The 23,059-nt window shown below is 40.5% G+C and overlaps 1 protein-coding gene across 6 annotated transcripts in view; it reads left to right on the top strand.

Moving 5' to 3' along the window:
• Positions 1-494: 494 nt before the first annotated feature.
• The window catches only part of otog (otogelin), a 70,275-nt gene continuing 47,710 nt past the window's right edge, over positions 495-23,059 (top strand). For 3 of the 6 annotated variants that reach the window (XM_044216343.1, XM_044216253.1, XM_044216604.1), the window contains exons 1-16: positions 495-1,200; positions 1,519-1,576; positions 2,272-2,329; positions 4,477-5,638; positions 8,436-8,537; positions 9,634-9,791; positions 11,296-11,417; positions 11,657-11,865; positions 13,794-13,924; positions 14,115-14,221; positions 15,992-16,101; positions 17,506-17,631; positions 17,926-18,034; positions 18,401-18,447; positions 19,451-19,596; positions 21,046-21,178. In XM_044216343.1, the coding sequence (XP_044072278.1) occupies positions 1,125-1,200; positions 1,519-1,576; positions 2,272-2,329; positions 4,477-5,638; positions 8,436-8,537; positions 9,634-9,791; positions 11,296-11,417; positions 11,657-11,865; positions 13,794-13,924; positions 14,115-14,221; positions 15,992-16,101; positions 17,506-17,631; positions 17,926-18,034; positions 18,401-18,447; positions 19,451-19,596; positions 21,046-21,178 (2,854 nt within the window). In that variant the 5' untranslated portion in view covers positions 495-1,124. Of the gene's footprint in view, positions 1,201-1,518; positions 1,577-2,271; positions 2,330-4,476; positions 5,639-7,859; positions 8,287-8,435; positions 8,538-9,633; positions 9,792-11,295; positions 11,418-11,656; positions 11,866-13,793; positions 13,925-14,114; positions 14,222-15,991; positions 16,102-17,505; positions 17,632-17,925; positions 18,035-18,400; positions 18,448-19,450; positions 19,597-21,045; positions 21,179-23,059 lie in introns of those variants that run through there. The other 3 variants (XM_044216430.1, XM_044216521.1, XM_044216698.1) reach the window with 3 other exon arrangements.

The following is a 23,059-nucleotide window of genomic DNA, read 5'->3' as shown; positions in this document are numbered from 1 at the left end:
GCTACATTACATCATCAATGCAAATGTTGGATTTAATGTACAACATATAAACTGGGGCTAAAAAGATGATTCAAATCAAAGAGATTCATCCAGAGAGCACCATGTTTATCACTGAGAAAATGTCCTGACAGTCTGTCTGCATGTCTAGTTTGAAAAGTTAAAAAAGTTATTCGGCAAGGCAAGTTCATTCGTATAGCACGTTTCAACAAGGCAATTCATAACGCTTTACATAAAACATAAAAGGCATAAAGACAATGTGAAAGCAACATTAGGCAACATAGACTTTTAACTACAATTAAATCTTAATTGTTACTACAATTATTAGAATTTTAAATCTGTCAATTTGCTTTCCCTGCATTTCATGTTCATTTTTTTCATTCAGTGCATTAATTTAATTTTCGAATGTGTTGCAAATTGCACCATACTGTGTTGCACAAAATATCATTTTAAAGTAAACATTGACTAATTGAGTGAAAGAAGAACATTTGCTGTGTTTCAGTCTCAGTCTGTCCAACACATCTGAACCAGATTTGCTGCTGAGGAATAAGAAGAGAGGATTCATCTTGTGAAAAATGTCCAGCTCTTTCAGTTGTGCTAATTTTCCTTTTCTATGATAGTTTCTCTGCTCATGCTGCTGTGACGCTCCACTGACTGTGGACCAGGAAGGGGCTGTGGTTCAGTGTAAACACCTTGCAAAACAGCAAACTGATAGACGCAAGGCACCTCACTGAGTTTGGTGTTTTGTTATTTGTTATTTGAATTATGGGCTATTTAATTTGATTGGGAATTATATCATCAAATCAAACTTAATCTGCAAACAGAAGTGTTTTTACTTTCAGATGGTGGCTCTCTGTTTTCTGATGATTACAGTCAGCAGGTCGGATCATCAGTATAAACTCCACAGCACGCGTGTGTTTGGCTCCCCGGCTCGGCCCCGCCCACTCGCGCGCCCACCTGTGCATATTTTATGCTAATGAGCAGGTGCAGCGGTTCTTGAGGCGCGCGGCGGGCCGCCCGGGGATGAGCCGGATGGAGCAGCGCAGGGAGCAGCGGGAGTCCAGCCGGAGGGTTTTCACCAGGTGATGCTGTCCAAACCCGACTGACTGCGGATCCGCGAAACACGAATGGATCCCTATTTAAGACGTAGCTGGAAAAGGCTTTTTCACTTATTATCTTTGTATTTTATCCTAATTTATCAAGGTGAGTCACCTCCGAGGGGGAAACCTACACGCGACTCTGATCTGCTGTTTATACCTCAGGAAGATGAAGTGTGATTTCTGAATGAAAGTCCTAAATGTTTCCTGTTCCATTTCTTATAAGAGTTTGGAAAAGCCTAAATGAGGAAATCAGATGTCGGCGGCTTTATGTGGCAGCTCATGTTAAAACTTTTCTCACTTGTCTTAATCTGGATTTTCTTTTTGGTTTATTTGTTCTCCTTTTATTTGAGTCACATTTATTTTATCAATTTTTTATTGATTTCTTTAGAGTATTTAGGCTGTTAATTTTGCTTGATTTCAGCGCATCTGTCCTGGGGTGTTGAGAGAGTCAACCTTTCTAACTGGGGTGAATTTAATAAGTGAGTTAATGTTTTTATATTTAAATAGCAATGTATTGTTTTTATTATTTTATAAGTTTGATGTTATTATAGCCTATATACATTGTATTGTTTATATATATATATATATATATATATTTTCGGTATTATCTGTTATTCCCATAGTTTATGATTTATAATAATTTAAAATAATAACAATATCCAAAGCTTGTTGTAACTAGGGCTGAAATGATTGGTTGACCAATCAATCAATCAATCATCCACAGAAGAAAAAATAATCATTGATTGTTGCTTCTCAAATGTGAATATTTGCAGGGTTTTTTGTCCTCTAAGAAAGTAAAGTGAAAGAAAGATTTTGGACTGGTGGTCGCACAAAACAAGCAACTTAAATATGTTAACTTGGGCTTTGGGAAATTGTGAGGGGCACTTTTCACTATTTTCTGACATTTTATAGACCAACCGATTTAATCAGTTGATTGACAAAATAATCGGCAGATTATTGATGTTGAAAATAAGTATTTGCAGCCCTACCTGTAACTTTGATTTAGGTGGCCCTTTGTCAGTAGTATTTTTTGGAGCAGGCAGTGCTGGTTAAGCTGATTGATCATTTTTTGTTTGTTTGTTTTTTTGGTTGGTTCCTGGTTGGTGGTGGGTTTGTGGTGTCAGGGGGGAAAGCTGCAGCAGTAACAAACCTCTCCTTGTTCTCTCTGTCCCAGCAGCGGGAGCAGCAGGATAAAGCAGCAGAAATGGGACACCGCTTCCCAGGGAGGGCAGGTAGGCAGCTGCATTGATCATTGATGCTGATGGAGCTGCTTTAGGCGGCAAACACACAGCCAGGGATCACCAAAAAATCTGCTACACTCACACCAAAACACAGAACAAACCATCACCTGAAGGGCTTTTACTGCAACAGTTCATACCAGAGCTCCAATATTTCCAGTATAAATATTTTCACTATTTGCTTATAGATGTAGATTTACAGACAATGTATGTATAGGAGCAGATGTATAGTTAAATATATATACGCGATTTAAATATACACAAGGATGTAGATATATAAATAAACAAAATAGGCCTATATGTAGTATATTATGTGGGATGGTGTAGTAATGGATGCAGATTGTCAGTGTTTTTTGTATCATAGAGTTTAAAAAGTGGCAGCCATTATTTTAAAAATTACTACAATTTGATTTTAATTCAATTGAAATTCAATTTCAAAAATGTCTCATCACCTACAGTATTTTTATGGTTTCATTGCGGTATTTTAGAGTTTTGTTTTCATTATAAAAATTCACATTGGTTGAGTCCAAACAGACAGACAGCATCTTTTCATCAAACTAAAATACAAGTTAAGTGTCTTTGAAATACATGTATTTCTGTACAAAAAAGTACGAATTTCTCATGGGATCAGGCTGAAACTGTACCTAGATGACACGTAAAGATTTGAGCTGAAAATGTACATTGTTACCTGCTGATGTGCACTTCAGCATGTAAAAGCTAAATTGCCCAAAGTGACGATTGTTCCTCAGAAACAGACGTGTGAGGGAATCTCAGCAGGAATATACAGTAGCTGGTCTGTTGTCTCACTCTTCCGCTATCAGAGCCTCCATCAGCCTGAATGTGGTCGCTCTTTTTGTCCAGCGTCCCTTTGGCTCAGAGAGGCGTGAGAATCTGGTCCAAACTATAGGGGTTAGTAAACGAACCAAGCAATTAGTAGCATGGGTCCCAGGTCACAGGTATAAGGAGCAGATCTATCTCATGTCAGATCTCTGAGCGTAGTTTAATCAATGCATGGTGAGATCTGGGTCGACACTCTGCCGTATTTGTGTTTGACCTGCTCAGTCTCAATATCTCCTGATTCTGATCAGTGATTAATAATTCATAGTCACACACTCCTCATACCCCCAACCCTTCACCCTTGCCATCTGCTTTGTTCCGGCTCTTTGAGATGAAAGCCTTGGTTTGAGAGCTCAGGTATCCAGGGAGGCTCCGAGTGTAGAAACCATTTTCGACTGATGCCAATGCAAAAGCCAATATTTTTAAACTAAAGCTGCTGTTACTGTATATTTTCTGCTCAATATCTGGCCATCAAAATCTGACAATATTTCATGCCAAAACATCTCAGATATTCAGTGTTTCCCGCAGATTTTTATTCTTCCGAGACTTTACTTGAGAGCTTCCAAAACACAATCTTTTAATTGCAGCAGCTCTGCATCGTAAACTGTAAAACTTGGCAATTTAAACAAAGTTATTAGGAGTGAGAATTCACATTTTTGTTCAACAAACTACTCGATAAACGTCCCCTCGCTGCATATCTCATACAACAAAGATAATCCAAAATGGGAAAACACACAGGGGAGGTGGTGGAGGAGAGGGTGGGGTTGTCGACCTGGATGGGAAAGCTGAGTTGGAAGTCACAGAGGAGTCATTAATGAAGGCTGGATGACAGCTCTTTCCTCTTGAGCCTCTTCTTTTCCCAGCGCTGCCTCGGTTCCATCCTCACCAGTCAGGACTCTGGTTTGGCATCAACCAGCGTAATTCTGGGAGGAATTTTTGCCCCAACAAAACACAGAATTGTAAAAGCTTTGGGTGTCTTACATTTTAATCAAATCTTTATTAATCTGTCACCTGAGAGCTGAGCTTGTTTTTCAGATGTGCTTTAGTTTCTATTAAACTCATGGAATTAATTAAAAGAATCAGACTGCGTTACAAGGACTTAATTTTGTTTTGCTGAAATTGGCTCCTTGCTCTCTTTGCCAAACAGTGCCAAGGCCCAATATGAAAATGATCAGATTAAATATATTTGGTTGGAAGAGGCCCTGAAACATTGCTAGGCAGGATCAGATTATGACTGTATCACTGAATGGTTGCAACTGTTGCATAAAATAGACCTACTGTTGATACAGTTTCTCTCCTTGAAGGACCTCCAGACAGCAGCTGCTGAGTTAGAAACCAACACGTCTTCCTCCAGTCAGTCACTGGTCAGCCGGACCGCTGCGTCCAACCTGACGTCCAATCTGACGTCCTCCAGCACAGAGAGGACACCAACCTCCTCATGGACCCTCAGCTCTGACCAATCATCTGCAACCACAGCACCATCTAGTCAAACACCATCAAGAACAGTATCATCCAGCACAACACCAGGCAGCAAAGCACAAACCAGTCAATCACCAACCAAGACAGCACCATCCAGCCAATCACCAGGCAGCGCAACACACAACAGCCAATCACCAACAACCCCAGCACCACTCAGCCAATCATCAACCACCACAACACCATCCAGACAATCTCCAACCACCACAACACCATCCAGCCAATCACCAACAACCACAGCACCGCTCAGCCAATCACCAACAACCACAACACCATCCAGCCAATCACCAACAACCACAACACCATCCAGCCAATCACCAACAACCACAGCACCGCTCAGCCAATCACCAACCACCACAACACCAGCCAGCAAATCACCAGTCAGCACAACACCATCCAGCCAATCACCAACAACCACAACACAAGCCAGCCAATCATCAGGCAGCCAATCATCCAGCCAATCTCCAACAACCACAGCACCACTCAGCCAATCACCAACCACCACAACAACAGCCAGCCAAACACCAACCAACACAGTGCCAGCCAGTCAATCACCAGTCAGCAATGCACCAGCCAAGACCTTATCTGACCATTCAGCAGGCAGTACTACAAAACCTAGCCAATCATCATCCAGCCAAACACCACTGAGGCAATCAACAACTGGCTCAAAAGCATCAAACCCATCATCACTCACCTCAACATCTTCTAATCATTCACCAACCACTTTAATAGCAGCTAATCAATCCATAAATAGCTCAAAGACATCACACCAAATATCATCCAGCTTAACATCACATAACCAATCAAATTCAACACCAACTGACCAATCCCTGACCAGCTCAGTACCATCAAACCAATCGTCATCTAGTTCAGCGTCACCAGGAAACACAGTCAGTGGAGTCTTTTCACCACATGAGCATCCAGTTAATATTTCACAGCTCACCAAGCAGGCGAAGGAAGCCCTGAGGTCATCGTCTCGTAGGATTCAAGGTTGGTTTATAAAGGTTCACATGGATGTTAAATGTGTGCAGACGGCATTGGTTTGGAACTGCAACATCACAAATAACACCAGGTTTCTTTTGCTGCAGATTGGCAAAAATCTTTTATTTCAAATTATTCTGATGGCATAAGTGTATAAAAAATGAGAGAATCCTTGTGAAAATTGGTGCAGTCTGTGTGTTGCTTTCAGCTCTGCCATTCTCAGTATATCCGGTTCAGATCTGTGGCGAGGAGGTGTTGGCGTTTACTGCTATCTGACATAGTGTCCCTTTTGAGACTACCACTGAGGGATGTCAAAGTCTGAAATTTTCAAATCCTACACATAGTGGCTTTAACAGAATAGTTAAGAAAGATGCTTATTCGCTTTCTGAAAGTTAGATAGATAGATACCACTCTTATGTCTGTGGAGCTATGGAGCTATAAGCTTAGCTTAATTTAAAGACTGGAACCTGGGGAAAACAGCTAGCCTGGCTCTGTCCAAAGGTAAAAAAAATATGCCTACCAACACATCTAAAGCTCATTTGTTTAATCTGTACACCAATTGAAATGTAAAGACAACAATTAGTGGTTTTATAGTCACTGCACCCATTCCTGCTGTCATCAGTTACAGCATGTAACACAGCTTGTTTTACATTTCAGTTGGTGTACAGATTAAACAAATGAAATACAAAGTGTTAGTGAGCTTTAGAGGTGTTGGTAGACATATTTTGAACTTTGAACAAAGCCGGTCTAGCTGTTTCCCCTGCTTGCAGTCTTTATGCCAAGCTAAGCTAAGCTAATAACGTCCTGGCTCTAGCTCCATACCTCGCGCACAGAAATTAGTGGTATTCAGAATCAGAATCAGAAATACTTTATTGACCCCCGAGGGGAAACTCTTTCGTTACAGCTGCTCACTATCACTTCAGTGCACTCTTGAGCATAGAAGGAATAGAAGTACTAAGCAAATCAAAATATAATACGCTATAATACAGGTAAGATAAATTAATTACAAGTGGATATAAAGTATAAAAGTTAAAATAAGTGTAAGTACCAAAGTGGATTTAGAGGTTGATAAGTATGTACGGTATAATACAATGTAATAATATAAGTAATAGTGCAATAATGAGTACTGTCAAGTTAAGTGCAGCTTATTGAGATGATTATGAGACGGTGGATATTGCACAGCAGTAATAGAGGTATGAATAAATATCAATAAATTAAACTGAAAACAGAGTATACTGCACAGGAGTATTAAACAGAGAATATTGCAAAATTATATCAAGTATTGCAGTGATGTTAATGGTCCAATGTCCAGTTTAGTGACTTAGGGTCATACAGAGTGACACTTAGAGGGAGGAGTTAAAGAGTTTGATGGCCACAGGCAGGAATGACTTCCTGTGGCGCTCTGTGGTGCTTTTTGGGGGGATGAGTCTTCCACTGAAGGTGCTCCTTTGTTTGACCAGCACGTCATGGAGCGGGTGGGAGACACTGTCCAAGATGGCGTGTAGTTTGGCCAGCATCCTCCTCTCTGACACCACGGCCAGAGAGTCCAGCTCCACCCCCACAATGCCACTGGCCTTACGGATCAGTTTGTTGAGTCTGTTGGCGTCCGCTACCCTCAGCCTGCTGCCCCAGCATGCAACAGCATACAGGATAGCACTGGCCACCACAGACTCATTGATCTCTCATCTAACTCTTGACAGGAAAGTAAATAAGTGTATTTCCCGAAATATCAAATAATTCATTAAAGATAAGGAAAAACCTAGTGGTCATGGCTACAAACTAGCAAACATTAAACGTTGGTCTGAGATGGGATGCAAAACCCAGTCTCCGCCAATTGAACAATATGGAACCCACCATGCGACGTCCACACCCTTACTTGTAAATGTTTGGCATAAATTGTGTCTTGCAGAATCATCCCGTATGAATGTACTTGGGTGATTGGGCTGCACTAAACAGTAACAGGTGAATGAGTCCTCTGTCCTGAAAACACTCACAACAGCTGTTTTATCTGTTTTGTGCCTTTGGTGTAAAGCGTTGCAGACCTGACAGGTGTTCTGCCTAAAGAGGTCCAAGGTTTCCAAACAGTTACCTCCTGATGCCGTTTTTGAAGCGCCAGAAAGTCGTGCAATGTGACTTTAAACAGAGCAACAAGTGAGCCCTCTGTTTTACTTCCCCCTCACAGAGTGAACAGAAGGAAAATAGCTTTCATCTGATTCCCCCCCCCCTCACAAACCCCTGTATGGTACATGTGCTTGTGTGGGACGTGGCTGACTGGGCCGACAAGCTATAAGCCCACTGAGCAGATGGTGTCACTGCAGGATGAGGAGCCATCGTTTGGTGTTTGGTGGTGCGTTCAGTGATGATAGGTGGGGGCAGGGCAGACATATGGCGACTTTTCCTTAAAATCGTGACCTGCAGAGTTAGACGTCTGTTCGAGTGCTCCTTAGCATGAATGTACTGAGACAATTTTGCGGCGGTTGACATAGATTTTATGGGACATGAAAGAAACAAATAGTAATTTATTATCTTATCTAGTCTTTCTTACTTTTTTTACCTGTGAAATACTAAATGATTAGAAACCAGAAATCTCGCACGCTGTCAGTCATTTCTACTCTCTTCATTTAGTCATAATGGTTCAATCTGTAGACCTTTATCAGGTAAGATTCAGGTGAAATACTGAATGATGAAATTTGTATCAGTAATACCTGAAAAAGGAACATTATTCCTTGGTGGAGGCTGTCCTGAGTTTTCTTCAGGTTTCCAGTCTGATGAGCAGCAGTGTCATTGTTTGTTTGTTTTCTCCCAGCGGAGCCATGTGTGTTTCCCTGCCTGAACGGAGGACAGTGCGTTCAGTCGGAGTCATGTGACTGCAGCTTGTATCAGGCCACTGGAAACAGATGTCAGACAGGTAAACCATTCTTCTTATTAGAACCAATGTGAGTCAATGCATTAGGGGTTATTTTCACAACATGTAAATAAAGCATGTAGAGTGGAACTTTTCACTAGCTTGGTGGTGAATAAACTGAATTAAATTCTTTTTAGTTTATTGCTATTTGTCATACTGCAATTATCTACAATATTTGGTTTTAAGGGCAAACGTGTGAATGCAGAAACACTAAACATTACTTGCACTTATTTCTAAGGAAATACAGTTTTCATCCCTGCCCTTTTATGACTTATTGTGAGGCCAAATACGAGTTTTCGCGAGTAGGGTTGTAGGTAGGTTTGTTCCTTCAGACTATTAAATATAATTAAGAACATTTCAGGTTAACTCAACTACAGTTTAACACTATAAAAAGCCTAATAACAGGCCAAAAACTGCCAGTGAGGTGGAATTCTGCATTGGCACAAAAAGATCTATTAATCAATATTTCTGCATTAACATTTAAAGCTTTTTAGCCTCGATTGGCTCAGTGTTTTGATTTTACAGCACAGTAACTGTTTGGTTCGGTCTCTCATCAACCTCATTTCCTGTAGCAGCAGGCTGCTGTTTTCACCAAACTCTGATAAACTCACTGTACACTACCTGCTCAGCACCAAACGGCAAACAGACAAAGTTAGAGACTAGCTGGTGAAGAAAGTGGAGCATGTAGCAACTAAAGAAAAGAAATTTGTCTCAGGAGGAGTTTGTGTAGACCAAAACAAAGCTAAAAGGAGGACTTTCATCAGGTGAATAGAAACACAACACTCCAACTGAATGCTAAGATATATAACAACTTAAGGGCCATAATATGTCTGTGGGTCTGTTAGCTATTTTTGGAGTTCTTCTGCCCCTTAATGGCTAAAAATTGATTAATGAAGCATTAAGAAAGATACAGTATGTCATGAAGTGTGAATATGAAACTCAATTATTTGTAAAGACACATATACTATAAGCAAATGGCTATAAAACTAGATTTCCAAAATGTTTTCATCAACACTAATTAACAGCTCTTTACGTTGAACTTAAATGATGGGAAATCCTTTCATAATCATTTCTTTTCTCCCCCAATTCATCTGTCCAGTTCCAAATCCTGGTTTTGAGAGGGAGATGACGTGTAGGACGTGGGGTCAGTACAACTTTGAGACCTTTGACGGCCTCTACTACTACTTCCCCGGCCGATGCACTTACACTCTGCTGAGGGACTGTGAGGAAACCACCCAGGCCAGCATCGTCGTCCAGGTTAGTTCAGACTCAACCACACCAGGTCGAAATAAATCCTCCAGACTAGAAGCTGCCCAGAAGGTTTCGGTTCGACACCTGCTTCCAGTCGAGGAAAGTTTGGACTCAGTGGTGTCCTGCTACAAAACACACTCTCCTTTCTGACTTCTGCAAGGTTCAGTCTCAGCCTGAGGATAAGATTTGCTCTGAAGATTAGTGAAAGCTATCTGGTTATTAGAGTCAATTACCATTAAATACTGCAATTACCCACCATGCCTTGAAAGCATCTGCAACAAACCGGGACTTTGTTCCCCTGAAAAGGCAGCAGACTGTATCTGTGTATGGGAAAACCAAACCAAACAGGGAACATGAAAAGATCCAAACGCATTAAGATTATTGATAGTTCATTAATATCGATATTAATAGTAAGGAACATTTCATAAACAAAAAGAAAATGTGAAACTGCAATGGTGCAAATCTAACAACCAGAACATGTTAGAGGGAGATGTTAGAGGTGTGTGTGTGTGTTACTTTCAGGGTCAAGTTTCAGCGTTTAAAGCAGTCTTTTAGGGAGAGCTGGGGCTAAAATTGTTGTCTCTGATTTCTTTATTCTTCATTTTCGCAGTAGCTGGTAAAGTTTTTGCTGGTCTATTTGTGGTCCACGGACATGGCATGATGAAATTAAAACACAACTCTCTCTCTCTCAACGTAACTCTCTTTAACTCAGAAACTGAAGAAAACTCAGTCAAGTTTAAACAAAGAAAAAGATTCAGGCAAATATGAAAACTTTTAAAGAGTTTTCAAATGATACGGCTGGCATTATTCTACATTTTTCTTCATGTCAACAAATCTCATGAAACGAACAAAACCAACAATGCGTTAATCCGTCTCTCAATACTTTTTGACTTCCCAACCCGGTCTGTGGCACTCAGCCCTGAGACCATTGGTTCCTACTGAAGATGTTACCCTTTAAAAACGCCTCACAAATACAGTTTCATTTTTTAAAAGGCTAAATAATTTTCTAAAATGGCTGCTCTCTGTAGTTTTTAGTAAAAGTTACTCAAACAGGAAGAAATAATGCATTTGTTGGGGACTATTTTCAGCGGTGGATGGATCCACATGTGCTGTAGTGAGTGTTTGGGAGCAGCAGGACGGTGTGTGTGGGACTGAGTCAGAATAAACTACAGTGTGTGTGTTCGTGGTGATGAAGGAACATGTCACCCAGTGCAGCAGTGAGGCTCACTGATGTGTTTTTAATAGTTTCTGGTCAACAGTGGAGCTCTACGGCTCAGAGGAAGAAGATACATCAGGATTTGATACACACATGATACTTTAATACATTTAGATAAAGATGTAAGATAAATGTATTGTTGGTTTTGATCTTTTTATTTGATTTCATATGATCTCTTAAAAAGTATCACCGTGCCATTTTGACATTTTAAAAAACACACTCTGTTGTCCCAGTGGGGGTACTGCAACGGTTTCCAACACACTTTCTTTCACTGTTGCATCTTGCTGTTTGCAGGTCCACAATGACCTGGGTTGTAGCTCCGCCCCCTACACCTGCCAACGAGCTGTCAGCCTCTTCCTCCCGTGGGAGGGTGAGGTTCGGCTGCACGCCACCAACGTGACCTTCAAAGGCCAAAGGTCAGCAGTGTGACACAAGACACAACAGAACATCTTCATATGTGAAATATAATTATGTATTTATGATTTCTATTTCCGCTTTCTCTCTTTTAGGAATTCCTTATATCAGGATGTATTATTTATTTAAATTTGTCTAAGTCTGCTTGCTCTCTATATGCTGTATATCAGTCAGTGTGAGCTCCTTTTAGAAGAGAGGGCGGTGTCTGTTCTCACTGACGATTCACTGCCTTTGTATTTAGTTTGCAGCTGCCTCATCACATCCATGACCTGCAGCTGGAGCGGATCTCACAGTATGTTCTGGTGACGCAGCAGCACGGCTTCACGCTGGCCTGGGAGGGACGCAGCGGCTCCGTCTACATCAAACTCAGCCCAGAGTTTGTGGGCAGAACCTGCGGCCTGTGTGGGAACTTCAACGCAGACGTCCAGGACGACCTGAAGACGAGTTTTGGTACGATCATTTTGTCTGTGACATGATAATACAGTGAGCATTGATTTGCAGTCTAAACGTCAGGGTTAAAATTGTGTGGTCAAGGAAGTATTCAGATCCTTTACTTAAGTAAAAGTACTAACACCACACTGTAAAAATACTCTATGTACTGCATTGACTGTTACTTATGTAAAGTATGTGACTATAATCAAAAATACTTAAAGTATTAAAAGTAAAAGTACTCAATGCAGTAAAGTGTCCCCTGTGACTGTTATACTATTATATATCATCATCATTATTATTCCTCATGCATTAATGTAAAAGCAGGATGTTGCTGCTGTAGCTGGTTGAGCTGGAGCTCATTTTGAACTGGTCTGTATCGGACTGCAGCTGATGATTATTTTCATTATGAATTAATCTGCTGATTTTCTCCATTAATCGATTGATCGTTTAGTTAGTAAACTATTTGTGAAAATAGTGAGAAATGCTGTCACAATGACCCAGAGCCCAAAGTGACGCCTTCACAATGTTGTTGTGTCCGACCAACAGTCCAAACCTCAACATTATTAAAAATAAATTGAGAAATCACATTTGAGACAATGGAACCATGATTGTTTTTTGCCATTTCTGCCTAAAAATGATTTAGACGATTATCAAAATAGTTGCCAATTAATTTTATGTCAATCGACAAATCAGTTTATATTTTCTGCTGTACTTGTATAAGCTTGATAGTTGAATTTATAACAAACCATCATATTTTTATAATCTCTTCATATGTTTTGTTTGCAAAAATCTTAGTTTGTAAAGTAACTAGTAACTCAAGCTGTAAATGTAATGAAGTAAAAAGTACAATATTTCCTTCTAAAATGTAGCGGAGTAGAAGTAGAAAGTGGCATGAAAAAGAAATACTCAAGTAAAGTACAAGTACCTCAAGTACAGTACTTGAGTAAATGTACTCAGTTCCATTCCAAAACTATCTATGACTATATTTCAATGTGTAGTTAGAACCTGCTTCATAGTCATTTAAAGGCAGCAAGAGTCCCAGCAAGTCACTTAACCAAGTTATCGCTTCTTAAATCTGACCGTGGGGCGTGAGAGCAGCTCAGCTTGTTTTAATCCCTCCTGTCACCTGCATCAACCTGCATCTTGGTGGATTAGATTCTAATCAGTCAGCACTTAACCACAGACAAATCCTGCTGTACACACATCCAGACATATTGTAATCTGATCAATCCAGCCATCAGAGGATGTGTTCAGGGACACGTTTTACCTCATTAACAAAAAAAATGTAAATGCAACACATACAGTCCAAGTGTAGTAGGTATGATGACAGAAATCATCTTATAATATTTGGATCAAACCATGAAGCAGAACAACAAGGCCACGTGGACTGTAATGCATGCGTGCATGTTCTCTGTTTTAGCTCTGTCAAAACAAATGATGTTTACTTTACTCTTCACCATTTTATGAAGCATAAGATTTATGCTCATTACATACCTTCGATGAGGCAAGATAATCCGTTACAGTTATGAGCTGATAACAACGACGAATTTGGTTGTTTCTTGCATTCAAAAGGTTGCTGGTCACCAGCTCACTCTCAAATCTCACAGACATTTTTTACAAACAGTCCACGCGCCGCATAACTACACTTAACATATCGTAACTCTGACAAAAAAGTAGAGGCCCCTAATGCTGTAGTTTACTGTAATGGGTTATTGAACTCAAGCAAGTCTTTACAAGCTAATTTCCACAGTGTACTTAAATGAAATGAAACCAGTGGCTGCCTGGAAGGTAGGAAATCAAACTAAAAACATAAAATATGCCTTGAAAAATAGTCAGTATACGCAATTTGTAATTCTCAACATGCAAAACAACTGGCCTTGACAGTGTGACCCTCCCGCTTCATTTCAGCAGACCAGGCCTTTTTAAACAGTTTCTGTCTCTCCCAGGTGTGCTGACTCATGACATAGAAATGTTTGGGAATAGCTGGGTGGAGGCGGAGCCACAGCAGGCCCGATGTCCCATGGTGCCTTCAGGCTTCTCTTCACCCTGTGCTGCAGCCGATGCTCATGTCCTGCTGGTAAGTTGTCTGATAAAAACGGTAGGCTTCCCTGCTGCAGAGAGATGTCCTCCTGCATAAACAGCGAATACAACACAAAAAATTGAATTGAAACAAATAGTTTTTTCGTGATCGTATACGTTTCGTTTGAAATGACTGTAGATTTTGAATGATGAGTGAAAAACTGTCTTTGTGTGTTTTATGGCTGCAGAAAGTGGAGGAGGTGTGTGCAATGCTCCTGGATCCGCCATTTCAGAGCTGCCACGACTTTGTCAGCCCGCTGTCCTACATAGCCAGCTGCTCCAACGACCTCTGCATGTAAGATTCAGATTCAGATCTGCCAGTTGAGATACCTTGTGTTCATTTTGTCCTGATGGGGGCTTTTGATGAAATGCCAGGGTGTTACCAAAAATCATAAGGGTTAAGCCCTTGTGGACCATGAATCCACAGAAATCTTCATGGGAATCAAGCTATTTGTTTTTGAGAACTTGTGTCCAAAATGGAAAGGATTCATCCTCAGGGGAGCATGAATGTGCTGAGTAAATGTCATGGTTAGCTCTTGAGATGATTCTTCTGTACAATTGGAAATTTCGGCCCCAAGGTGGCATTAGAGGAAAGATCAGGGGGTAACCATCGTTACAGTTCTGGGGACCGTAAATATCCACACCACATTTCATGGAAATCTGGCCAGTAGTTGTCATTTGAATTGTGTCCAAAAATACACATGGAAGGTCTCATGCCGGAATTAAAAACCTGATGCACCGCAGCTGTTTATTTCCTGTTCTTAAAGAAGACGAGAGAGTATTTCACTTCCCTTCGTGTGTTTTCCTTCGTTGGCTCAGAGTCGGACAGACGCTCCGATCCAGCACTTTATACTGGGAACTGGAGGGAAACTTTAACAGTTAGAGAAAAACATTTATTCAGTAGATGTACAGTTGGTGAATGTCATTCATTTGTCTTGCAGTAATTACAGCAGTATGGATGATACTCAAGCTTCTGAGGTCACCCCATATGGTTTAAATCATACGCATGTTATTTCGCCATCTCTTCAAATTACTTTCATTTTCTGCGGTATTTCCGCATATTATTGTCAGTTGAGTTATCTACTTTTCTGACTATTTCTATGTTAGTTTTTTAAGCCTAACATGGTTTTTAAGCCTAACTAGATGTAGGATTTGAACATTTCTGGCTTTGGTGTCTGCCAGTAGCATTATTTAAAAATTCACCATGGCAGACACCAATGCACACCGATACCCTCTGATCAAAGCTGGGGACACTGAGAATGGACTGAAAGCAGCACAGCCTGCACCAATTTTTGTAGGGATTGTCTCATATTTTTCATGTGCTATAATCACATAAAAGTCACTTTACTAACAATTTAACATTAATAACATCCTGCCTTGGATATTTTTAATGTAAAAAAATCTTCAATTCAACAAATAATGTCACCAGTGCAGCCTCTTAGCTCTTGTACTATGCCGACTGCTCTGAACACAGCATCCATGTTGAATGTTGGGTGTTGAAATCTTCAATTTTTCCACAATCTTAAGTAAGGTATTGTTGGGCATCACTCTTCTTTGAACACATCTCTGTATCTTTAGCCACTTGAGAGGTGTTTAGAGATTTCTTGGATTTTTGCCCTTCAGTCCATGTCCACCAAGAAGACTGAGCACTTTTGTTACTTTCTCAGTTGTGTCTTTTGGTGGCTCAGGTCCATGATCCTGAACGATCCCTCCTTCTGTGAGTAACATTAGCCCTTGCAATCTGTTACTGTTAACTCAGATTTGGAACAGAGACTAGTGCTAAAGACAAAACATTTTACTGTGTTCAGAAACAAATTTAGCTTATCAGATGATACAGTCTCACTACAACCAACTTTTTCAGCTATAGCTTTCAATTGAAAGCCTCTTTGGAAGATTTACTCATTAACAGACAATTCTCAAGTTGTCCCCCATGATGGAGACACAGCTGGTGGGTAGTTATTTGTTTGAGCTGCACAGTCTGATCGGTTTAGCGTACCTGTCTTTGTGGCCACACCTCTCCTGGCTCCGCTCAAAGAGTCCTTCTCTGTTTGTTACTCTGTTGAAGGTCGGGTCCCAACGGTGATGTGGTATGCCAGGTGTTCAGCGAGTACGCCCGGGCCTGTGCCCACGCTGACCACCCACTGCACGACTGGAGGCAGCACATTCCTTACTGTGGTACGTTTTTCCAGGTGTTTTTTTTTTTTACTAGAGGACCAAAAAGTTGCACGTTTCAGTTCAACCAAACTCTACACCAGCTGAATTTTTTGCTCAGCTCTTCCTCTCTGGGTAACATGGAAAGGTGTTGCATTCACTGAAAAATTGGAGATACAGAATGACTTCCTTGTATTATAATTCTGCATAGTTATTGTAGCTTATGGGATCTTTATCTTGTAATTATGAAATGCTAATATGAGATATGGAAGTCACAATTACGAGAAACGTTTTCCATTTATTTTCTTTGTGAATGCAATGCACTGCCGTAGATTGATGGTGTGCACATCAGGGATTTCAGTTGGTGTATTGTTTGATTGGACTATCCGGTGTGGCAGATACTCAATTAAATTAGAATACAGACATAAATTACAGACGGTATAGTGGATCAGCTAGCTAGAAGGCACAGGACATAAAATAGTTTTTTTGTTTTTTAAATAACCATCAAATAAAATAACTGACTGAAAAAAAATGATCAATATATAATCACATTACCCACTAAAATAATTTGGTCGCACTTTAAGACTCTTGATCGCTGAAGCAGGAACTTCAGACATCTTACACAGAGACTTTCAGAAACATTCATTTGAACCCGTCAGAATTTTTAAACTGATTAATTCACAATCATAATATTTTTTTTTAGGAAAAGTGATACTTTTACTTTTAAATTATTTGTCTACATAAAAATATTGTCAATAAAACCTTTAACTAACTAAAAGAAGTTATTGGAACAGGCAAGCTAGCGGGCAGGGGACGTAAATTACAATGAAAAACAGAAATTCTAACATTTTAGTCCATTTTATGTGAAAAAGTGTTGATATGTAGTCACATTACTTTGTTTCACTACCTTCACCTGGAAGCCCACTAAAATGAGTTTATCGATCAGATGTGGTGTAGTCTGCTTACGTAACCATTAGCTTACTGTTACTGCAGCAGATTTACTGTACTATTTACTGTTCCACGTCATCTATGGCATGGTTTAGTTTTAATAGTCAACATGTAAACAGGACTATTCAACTTTTTTTTAGTAAATTAGTTTCATCTGGATTACTGCCTGTCACACAAGCAGATCTGTAGGGTTTAGGTTAATCACAGCTCAGCTGGTGAACAATATGAACTATATGTTCAACATTGCAAACTTCCGGACATAAATGTCACAGTTTGCTGTACTTGTAATCAAGTCAACAGATACACAGCATTTATCATGGATTAGCTAATGCATTAACAGCAATCATGCTGGTGTTGACAGACGCTGGCATAAATTTCACTTTATTTGTTGCGTCAGAGAGTTGTTTGTCTGATTTGTCAGCTGCATGGGCAATCCCTAGTGTTTTTGACGTGTATGTTGTGTTTCATTTTTGCGACCAGCGAAGCAGTGTCCCCTAGGTCTGCAGTACAGGGAATGCATCAGCTGCTGCCCGGCATCCTGCAACCTGGAGCGAACATGCATCGACAGCAAGCTAGCCTGCCTGGATGGATGCTACTGTCCTGATGGTGAGTTTCTGTTCAGATTCTATTATCTATTGCAGTGTCTATTCCCCCCAAAAGACTTCTAGCAAATACACATTTTTATTACAGTTTTTGTCTTGTTTTCTGACCTTAAAACAAACCACCTATTAAACCACCTTTAAATTAATTGTTCATCACTTTTCTTTTGCATCCTTCAGGAGTCTTCAGTTAACCTCTAATCTTTTATTAACTCAATAGACATGAGAGAAAAATCCGGCATCTTCTATCTTGTCTGTGTTCTGATGTTTTCCACTCCAGATGATATCTGTCTCTCCTCAGGTCTGATCTATGAGGACGGTGGCTGCGTGACGCCCTCCGACTGTCCCTGTGAGTACCACGGCATGTTTTATCCGTCTGGACAGACGCTGCAGGAGGAATGCAACAACTGGTGAGCAGTTTTTTACGTCTCTCTCACCTCCTATGCCAAATACTCTTTCATTCCATAAACTAATGTTAGCAAGGAGTACCAGCTTCATGCTTTTTACACTATTTAAATAACATCTCTAATAACCTTCTTTCACTCCCTTTGGGTCTTAAATGAACCCTAGATGGACACATGTGAGACCATGTTGCATTACATGTCATCATAATGTATAAAAAAACAGGATATTGTCCTGCAGACTCCACACAGTCCTTTTAATCTTCTCAGATCTGACCACCTGGGCTTGGTGTGTCTAGTTTCTATCAGTGATCCTGCTGATTAGCTCAGCCTTTAATGTTCCCCACCTGTGGACCTCTCTGCTTTCTGTTTCAGCACATGCGTGGGTGGAGTGTGGAACTGCACCGACTACAGCTGCCCAGGTTTGTGCCTTCCCTCTGTGGGTGGTTACATTTTTACTCAAACTGTACTGCAGGTCACATTCAGCAAAACACTGTGATGGGAGGTGATTATTTTATTACAACCCAAGGGCAATAAAAGAGCAGCCAGGATGAAAAAAGCTCCCTCAATGTGGTGCAAGGACATAGGATGCTTCAAGGCAATGAAGGATCAGGTTTTCAAGTTAAAGAGCAACAAATCTAAGTAAAATGGTAAGGAGGTAAACGGGCAAGGAAGGCCGAAGCTTCCTACAAGTGAAAGGAAGAAGGAAGCTTAAGAGTTTTGCAGTAGGAAAAAAAGAAAGGTTCCTAGTAACGAACATGGGAAAAGGAAGCTTCCTAGTTAGGGAGCAAGGCAAGAGGAAGCTTTCTATTTAGAGAGCATGGAAAGACCAAGCTTCTTAATTAGGGAGCAGAAAGGAAGTGCATAAAGAAAGTCTCTAGATATAGTTCAAGGAAACGTTTCCTAGTTAGGGAGAAAGTGGAGGAAGGAGGATACTTTCTAGTTAAGGAGGAAGAAAGGAGGAAGGAGAACCATCATAATAAAGGGCAATGAAAGAAATAGTTTCATACTAAGGGAGCCAGGAAGAAAAAAGGTCCCACAATATAGTGCAAGGACATAGGATACTTCAAGGCAATGAAGGATGAGACCAAGCTTCTTAATTAGGGAGCAAAAAAGAAGGGTATGTCCTCGGCAAGTGAAAAGAAAAAAGGTAGCTTTCTAGGAAGGAAGCAAGGAAGAAGGAGGCTTCCAGCAAGGAAGGAAAAAAACTCCTAGTTTAGTTAGTTAGACCTTCACACTGTCATGAGGTTAAAGATGTAGACCTGAATGCAGGAAATCTGACAAAACAGTTAGAAGAGCTTTCACTGATTGCTGTTGAAGTGCTGCTGAGCATGGCGCCCGCCCAGTAGTTACCAGACTGTTGCTCTAAGTTGAAAGTTTCCTCGGATGAATGAAGAAAATAAAAATGTCTCGCTCTCTCTACAGGCGAGTGCTCGGTGACTGGCGATATGTATTTTCAGTCCTTTGACGGGCGGAGCTACACCTTCCCTGCAACATGTCAGTATGTCCTCGCCAAAAGTCGCAACTCAGGAAAGTTCACAGTTACCGTCCAGAATGCCCCCTGTGGAGCTGTGAGTTCCGTTTTAATCTTTTTTCTTTTTCTGCTTTTGAAACAATCTCTACATCTCTTGCACAACTCTTCCACTTTAGCCTCTGCAATCAAACTGTTCTGCTCGCCCGGCTAACAGGTTTATGCAATTTGTCTGTCATGTAGATCATATCATAATTTAAGTGCTCAGTAATCCCTGCTGAGTCCAGGTCATTTTTTGTTCAAGAGCCATGCTGCGACTTAGAGAAATGAAAGCCTCGAGGAAACGTCTCGATCAAACTGTGGCAGATAATGAACACGAAAAGCAACAAAAGACTGAGAGCTTCTTCTCCTCTCCCCTCTCTCCAAAGCCTGCAATTTCCCAGCAGCCTTTGAGCTGCTCAGCAAACAGGGGGCGATGGAGGGGAGGAGGCGAGATATAAAATGTCCCACTCATCAGAGCAGAGGCCCGAGACCTCTAACAGCCAACTGAACAGGATTACCTTATCTGGCCTGACTGACAGAGCTGTGGGCGGCTTTGTAGTGAGGAGGGAGGTGAAGAGAGGCGCTGGAGGGGTGGGGGACTTGGACAGAGAGAAGGTTATGCGAAAACAGGAGGTGAATGATGGGAAGAGTAGAAGGAGGAGGGGGTTGCTAAAACCTTTCGGCTATGGGGCTCTGCCACTTATGAAAGAGACGATTCATAGAGGCAGATCGCTTACTGTCAGCGACGCGCAGGCTTCCTTACTTTAAAAATATCAGAGCGGCAGAGTAACTAAACGTACTTTTACTAAAGTGATGTACTTAAGTACAGTTTTGAAGTACTCGTGATTTCCTTGAGTATATACATTTTGTGACACTACCAGGCAACATTTGTTTTAAACGCACTGACTCATATATGGCTCTGATTTGTCATGTCCTATGGTTAAGATCTGGTTAAATGTAGGCAACTAAAACTACTTGGTTACAATTAGGGTTAGATCACCTTAAAGTCGCTATAATCAATATTTTTATATTAACAGTGGATCACATGATGAACCCGTGGCGAATTATCCACCGACTCTGCAGTTTGCCGTTTTGGCTCACTCTCACTGCTCTCAAAGACCTGTTTTTAGCAGCAGCAGGCAGCTGTTTTCAGCAAAAAAGCTCTAAAAACCAGCACCACACAAAGACAGACAAAGTGAGCGACTAGCTGGAGAACATGAGGGGCATTTAGCAGTTAAAGAGCCAGATATTTCCCTAAGGAGTTGGGGAAAACAGAGCTGAAAGTGTGAATTTTGGACATTTGCCAGATTAAAGCACTCACAGTTTATTATTTGTCATGGAGCCGGCGATTTGAGAGTAAAATAGTTTTCATTTTCCTTCCCCTTCTTGTTTTCTTCTCTCTCTCTCTTCCCATTATGTCAGTCTCATTGTGTGTCCTATTGTGTATCTGAATTGCTGCTGGGATAATGCCAGCATGCTTTATCAAGCCATCTTGTCTCAATTGCAGAATTTGGATGGGGCCTGCATCCAATCAGTTAACCTGGTTATTGACGAGGATCCAAGAACGGAGATTACACTGAGTCACGTTGGAGAGGTCTTCATGGCTGGACAGTACCGCATCTCCCTGCCCTATTCTGACGGTAACTCCCTCTTTTATCACCTTCCAACATTGTTCTCATCCAGCGCCAGACTTCTGTCAGAACTCTGCGAGTCACGGGAGAGACGGATTGAATGACAGCTGTGCTATTGAACGGACATTTTCCCAATATTTACTGGGTTAGCGCCTGCATTGTATTGCACAGAATGAGTATTTCTCCCTTTTCACACCAGTGTTTTCTTGACTGCGGCATTCTGTTGATCGAGTCAGCAGCCTTTTATATATTTTGTTATGAACTGTGTGAGAATGATCTGATATTTTGGTACCTAAAGGAATAAAAGCAACACTAACACAACGCTTTATGTTCTGTTACAAACAGGTTCAACCAATCAATCGGTCTTTGTTTATGTAGAATCATGTACAATTTAAAATACAGTAAATTCCAAACATAAAGGAGAAAAAATAAATTAAATCTCAAAGTAAAATCCCAAACAGATCCAAAACTAGTGCAATAGTACAATTAGTAAATTAATCAATTATTTTTTCAGTAGAAAGTTAATCAACTCTTCTAACTGTCAATCCTTTAAGCATTTATCAAGCAAAAACATTTACTGGTTCCAGCGTCTCAAATGTGAGGATTTCTTTATTTCATATCATAGTAAATTAAATATGTTGGGGCTGTTGGTTGGACAAAAATACAATTTTGAAGTGATCACCTTGGGGTCTAGGAAATTTTTTTCACGATTCTCTGATATTTTCTGAACTAAACAATGAATTGATTAATTGACCAAATAATTAATACAAATAATCATTAGTTGCAGCCCTACCCCAAAACACAATAAAAATAGAGTTGAAAGAATATATTTATCAAGTTGGTCTAATTGTCTGTAAATGCTAAGCTAAAGAGGTCTTGACTGGTCAAACAGACATGGTGATGTCACCTGCAACTCTGAAACAGTAAACTTCGGGTTTTCTTTAAGTTTCTTTATAAACGTACCATTCTGCGCTTACATTCAACACGTATACAGGGAGAAATCATCCGTCAGATTGCCAGCACAGTGTACACTTCCTCTTAAAGAGGAACTTAGCGGTGTCGTGGACGTTCGATTCCCATCTCCTCATAGCTCATGGTTTTTGGAAATGAATAGCTGCATCCCACTCTTAAAGATCTCACATACTCTCAGAAACACCTTTCTGAAGATTTGGCAACCCTGTTAGACCTGTATGAACACCTTGAGCATTGATACACCATTAGTCTTCTGAATAAGCCAGGATTGTTTAGATTGCCTCTTGTTATTTTATGTTGTATTTATTTATACATTAATTACATGTTTCTTTTCTTTTCAATTTTAATTGACTACTACCTACTCCTTTTGAGTAAGGTCCTCTTTCAGTTTGTTTGTGGCTGGGACAGGGATTGGATTTGGAGCCATGTTTGTGTGAGTTTATGTGTGTATTTTGTATATCTTAAATTTTAAAATAAATTATCCCAAAAGAGGAACTTAACACCAGGTGGGTGTGCCCAACAGTGATGTCACAGTGTACTGGCACACCCAGGAGTACACTTCTACATCACTGCAAGGTCAGTTAAATCACTGGAGGTCAGCAAAACACAGATTTTCAGGGAGTGTTAAGTTACTGATTTTTGACCACTATTAGTGCGATGGAGTGACGTTTTTACGAACAGATCCCCGTCTTGTTTGTATCATGTGCACGGGCATGAGTACACACTGATCGATAGGTAGCAGTAATGTGCCAAGAGACGTAGCAATGCACCAGCAAAAAGCAGTGAAGAAGAAGATTGGTAGCTTGGGAATATGGATGTAAACAATGTAGGTTTTAAAATATTAAAAGAAAACTTTGCAAATGTGTTATACAGAAGTTCATGCATATGCGCTTATATTAACTTAACCCCATCTACCAC

The sequence above is a fragment of the Siniperca chuatsi genome, linkage group LG1 (genome assembly GCF_020085105.1).
Source record: "Siniperca chuatsi isolate FFG_IHB_CAS linkage group LG1, ASM2008510v1, whole genome shotgun sequence".
NCBI classification, from domain to species: domain Eukaryota; kingdom Metazoa; phylum Chordata; class Actinopteri; order Centrarchiformes; family Sinipercidae; genus Siniperca; species Siniperca chuatsi.
This window is presented reverse-complemented; position numbering and strand designations above follow the sequence as displayed.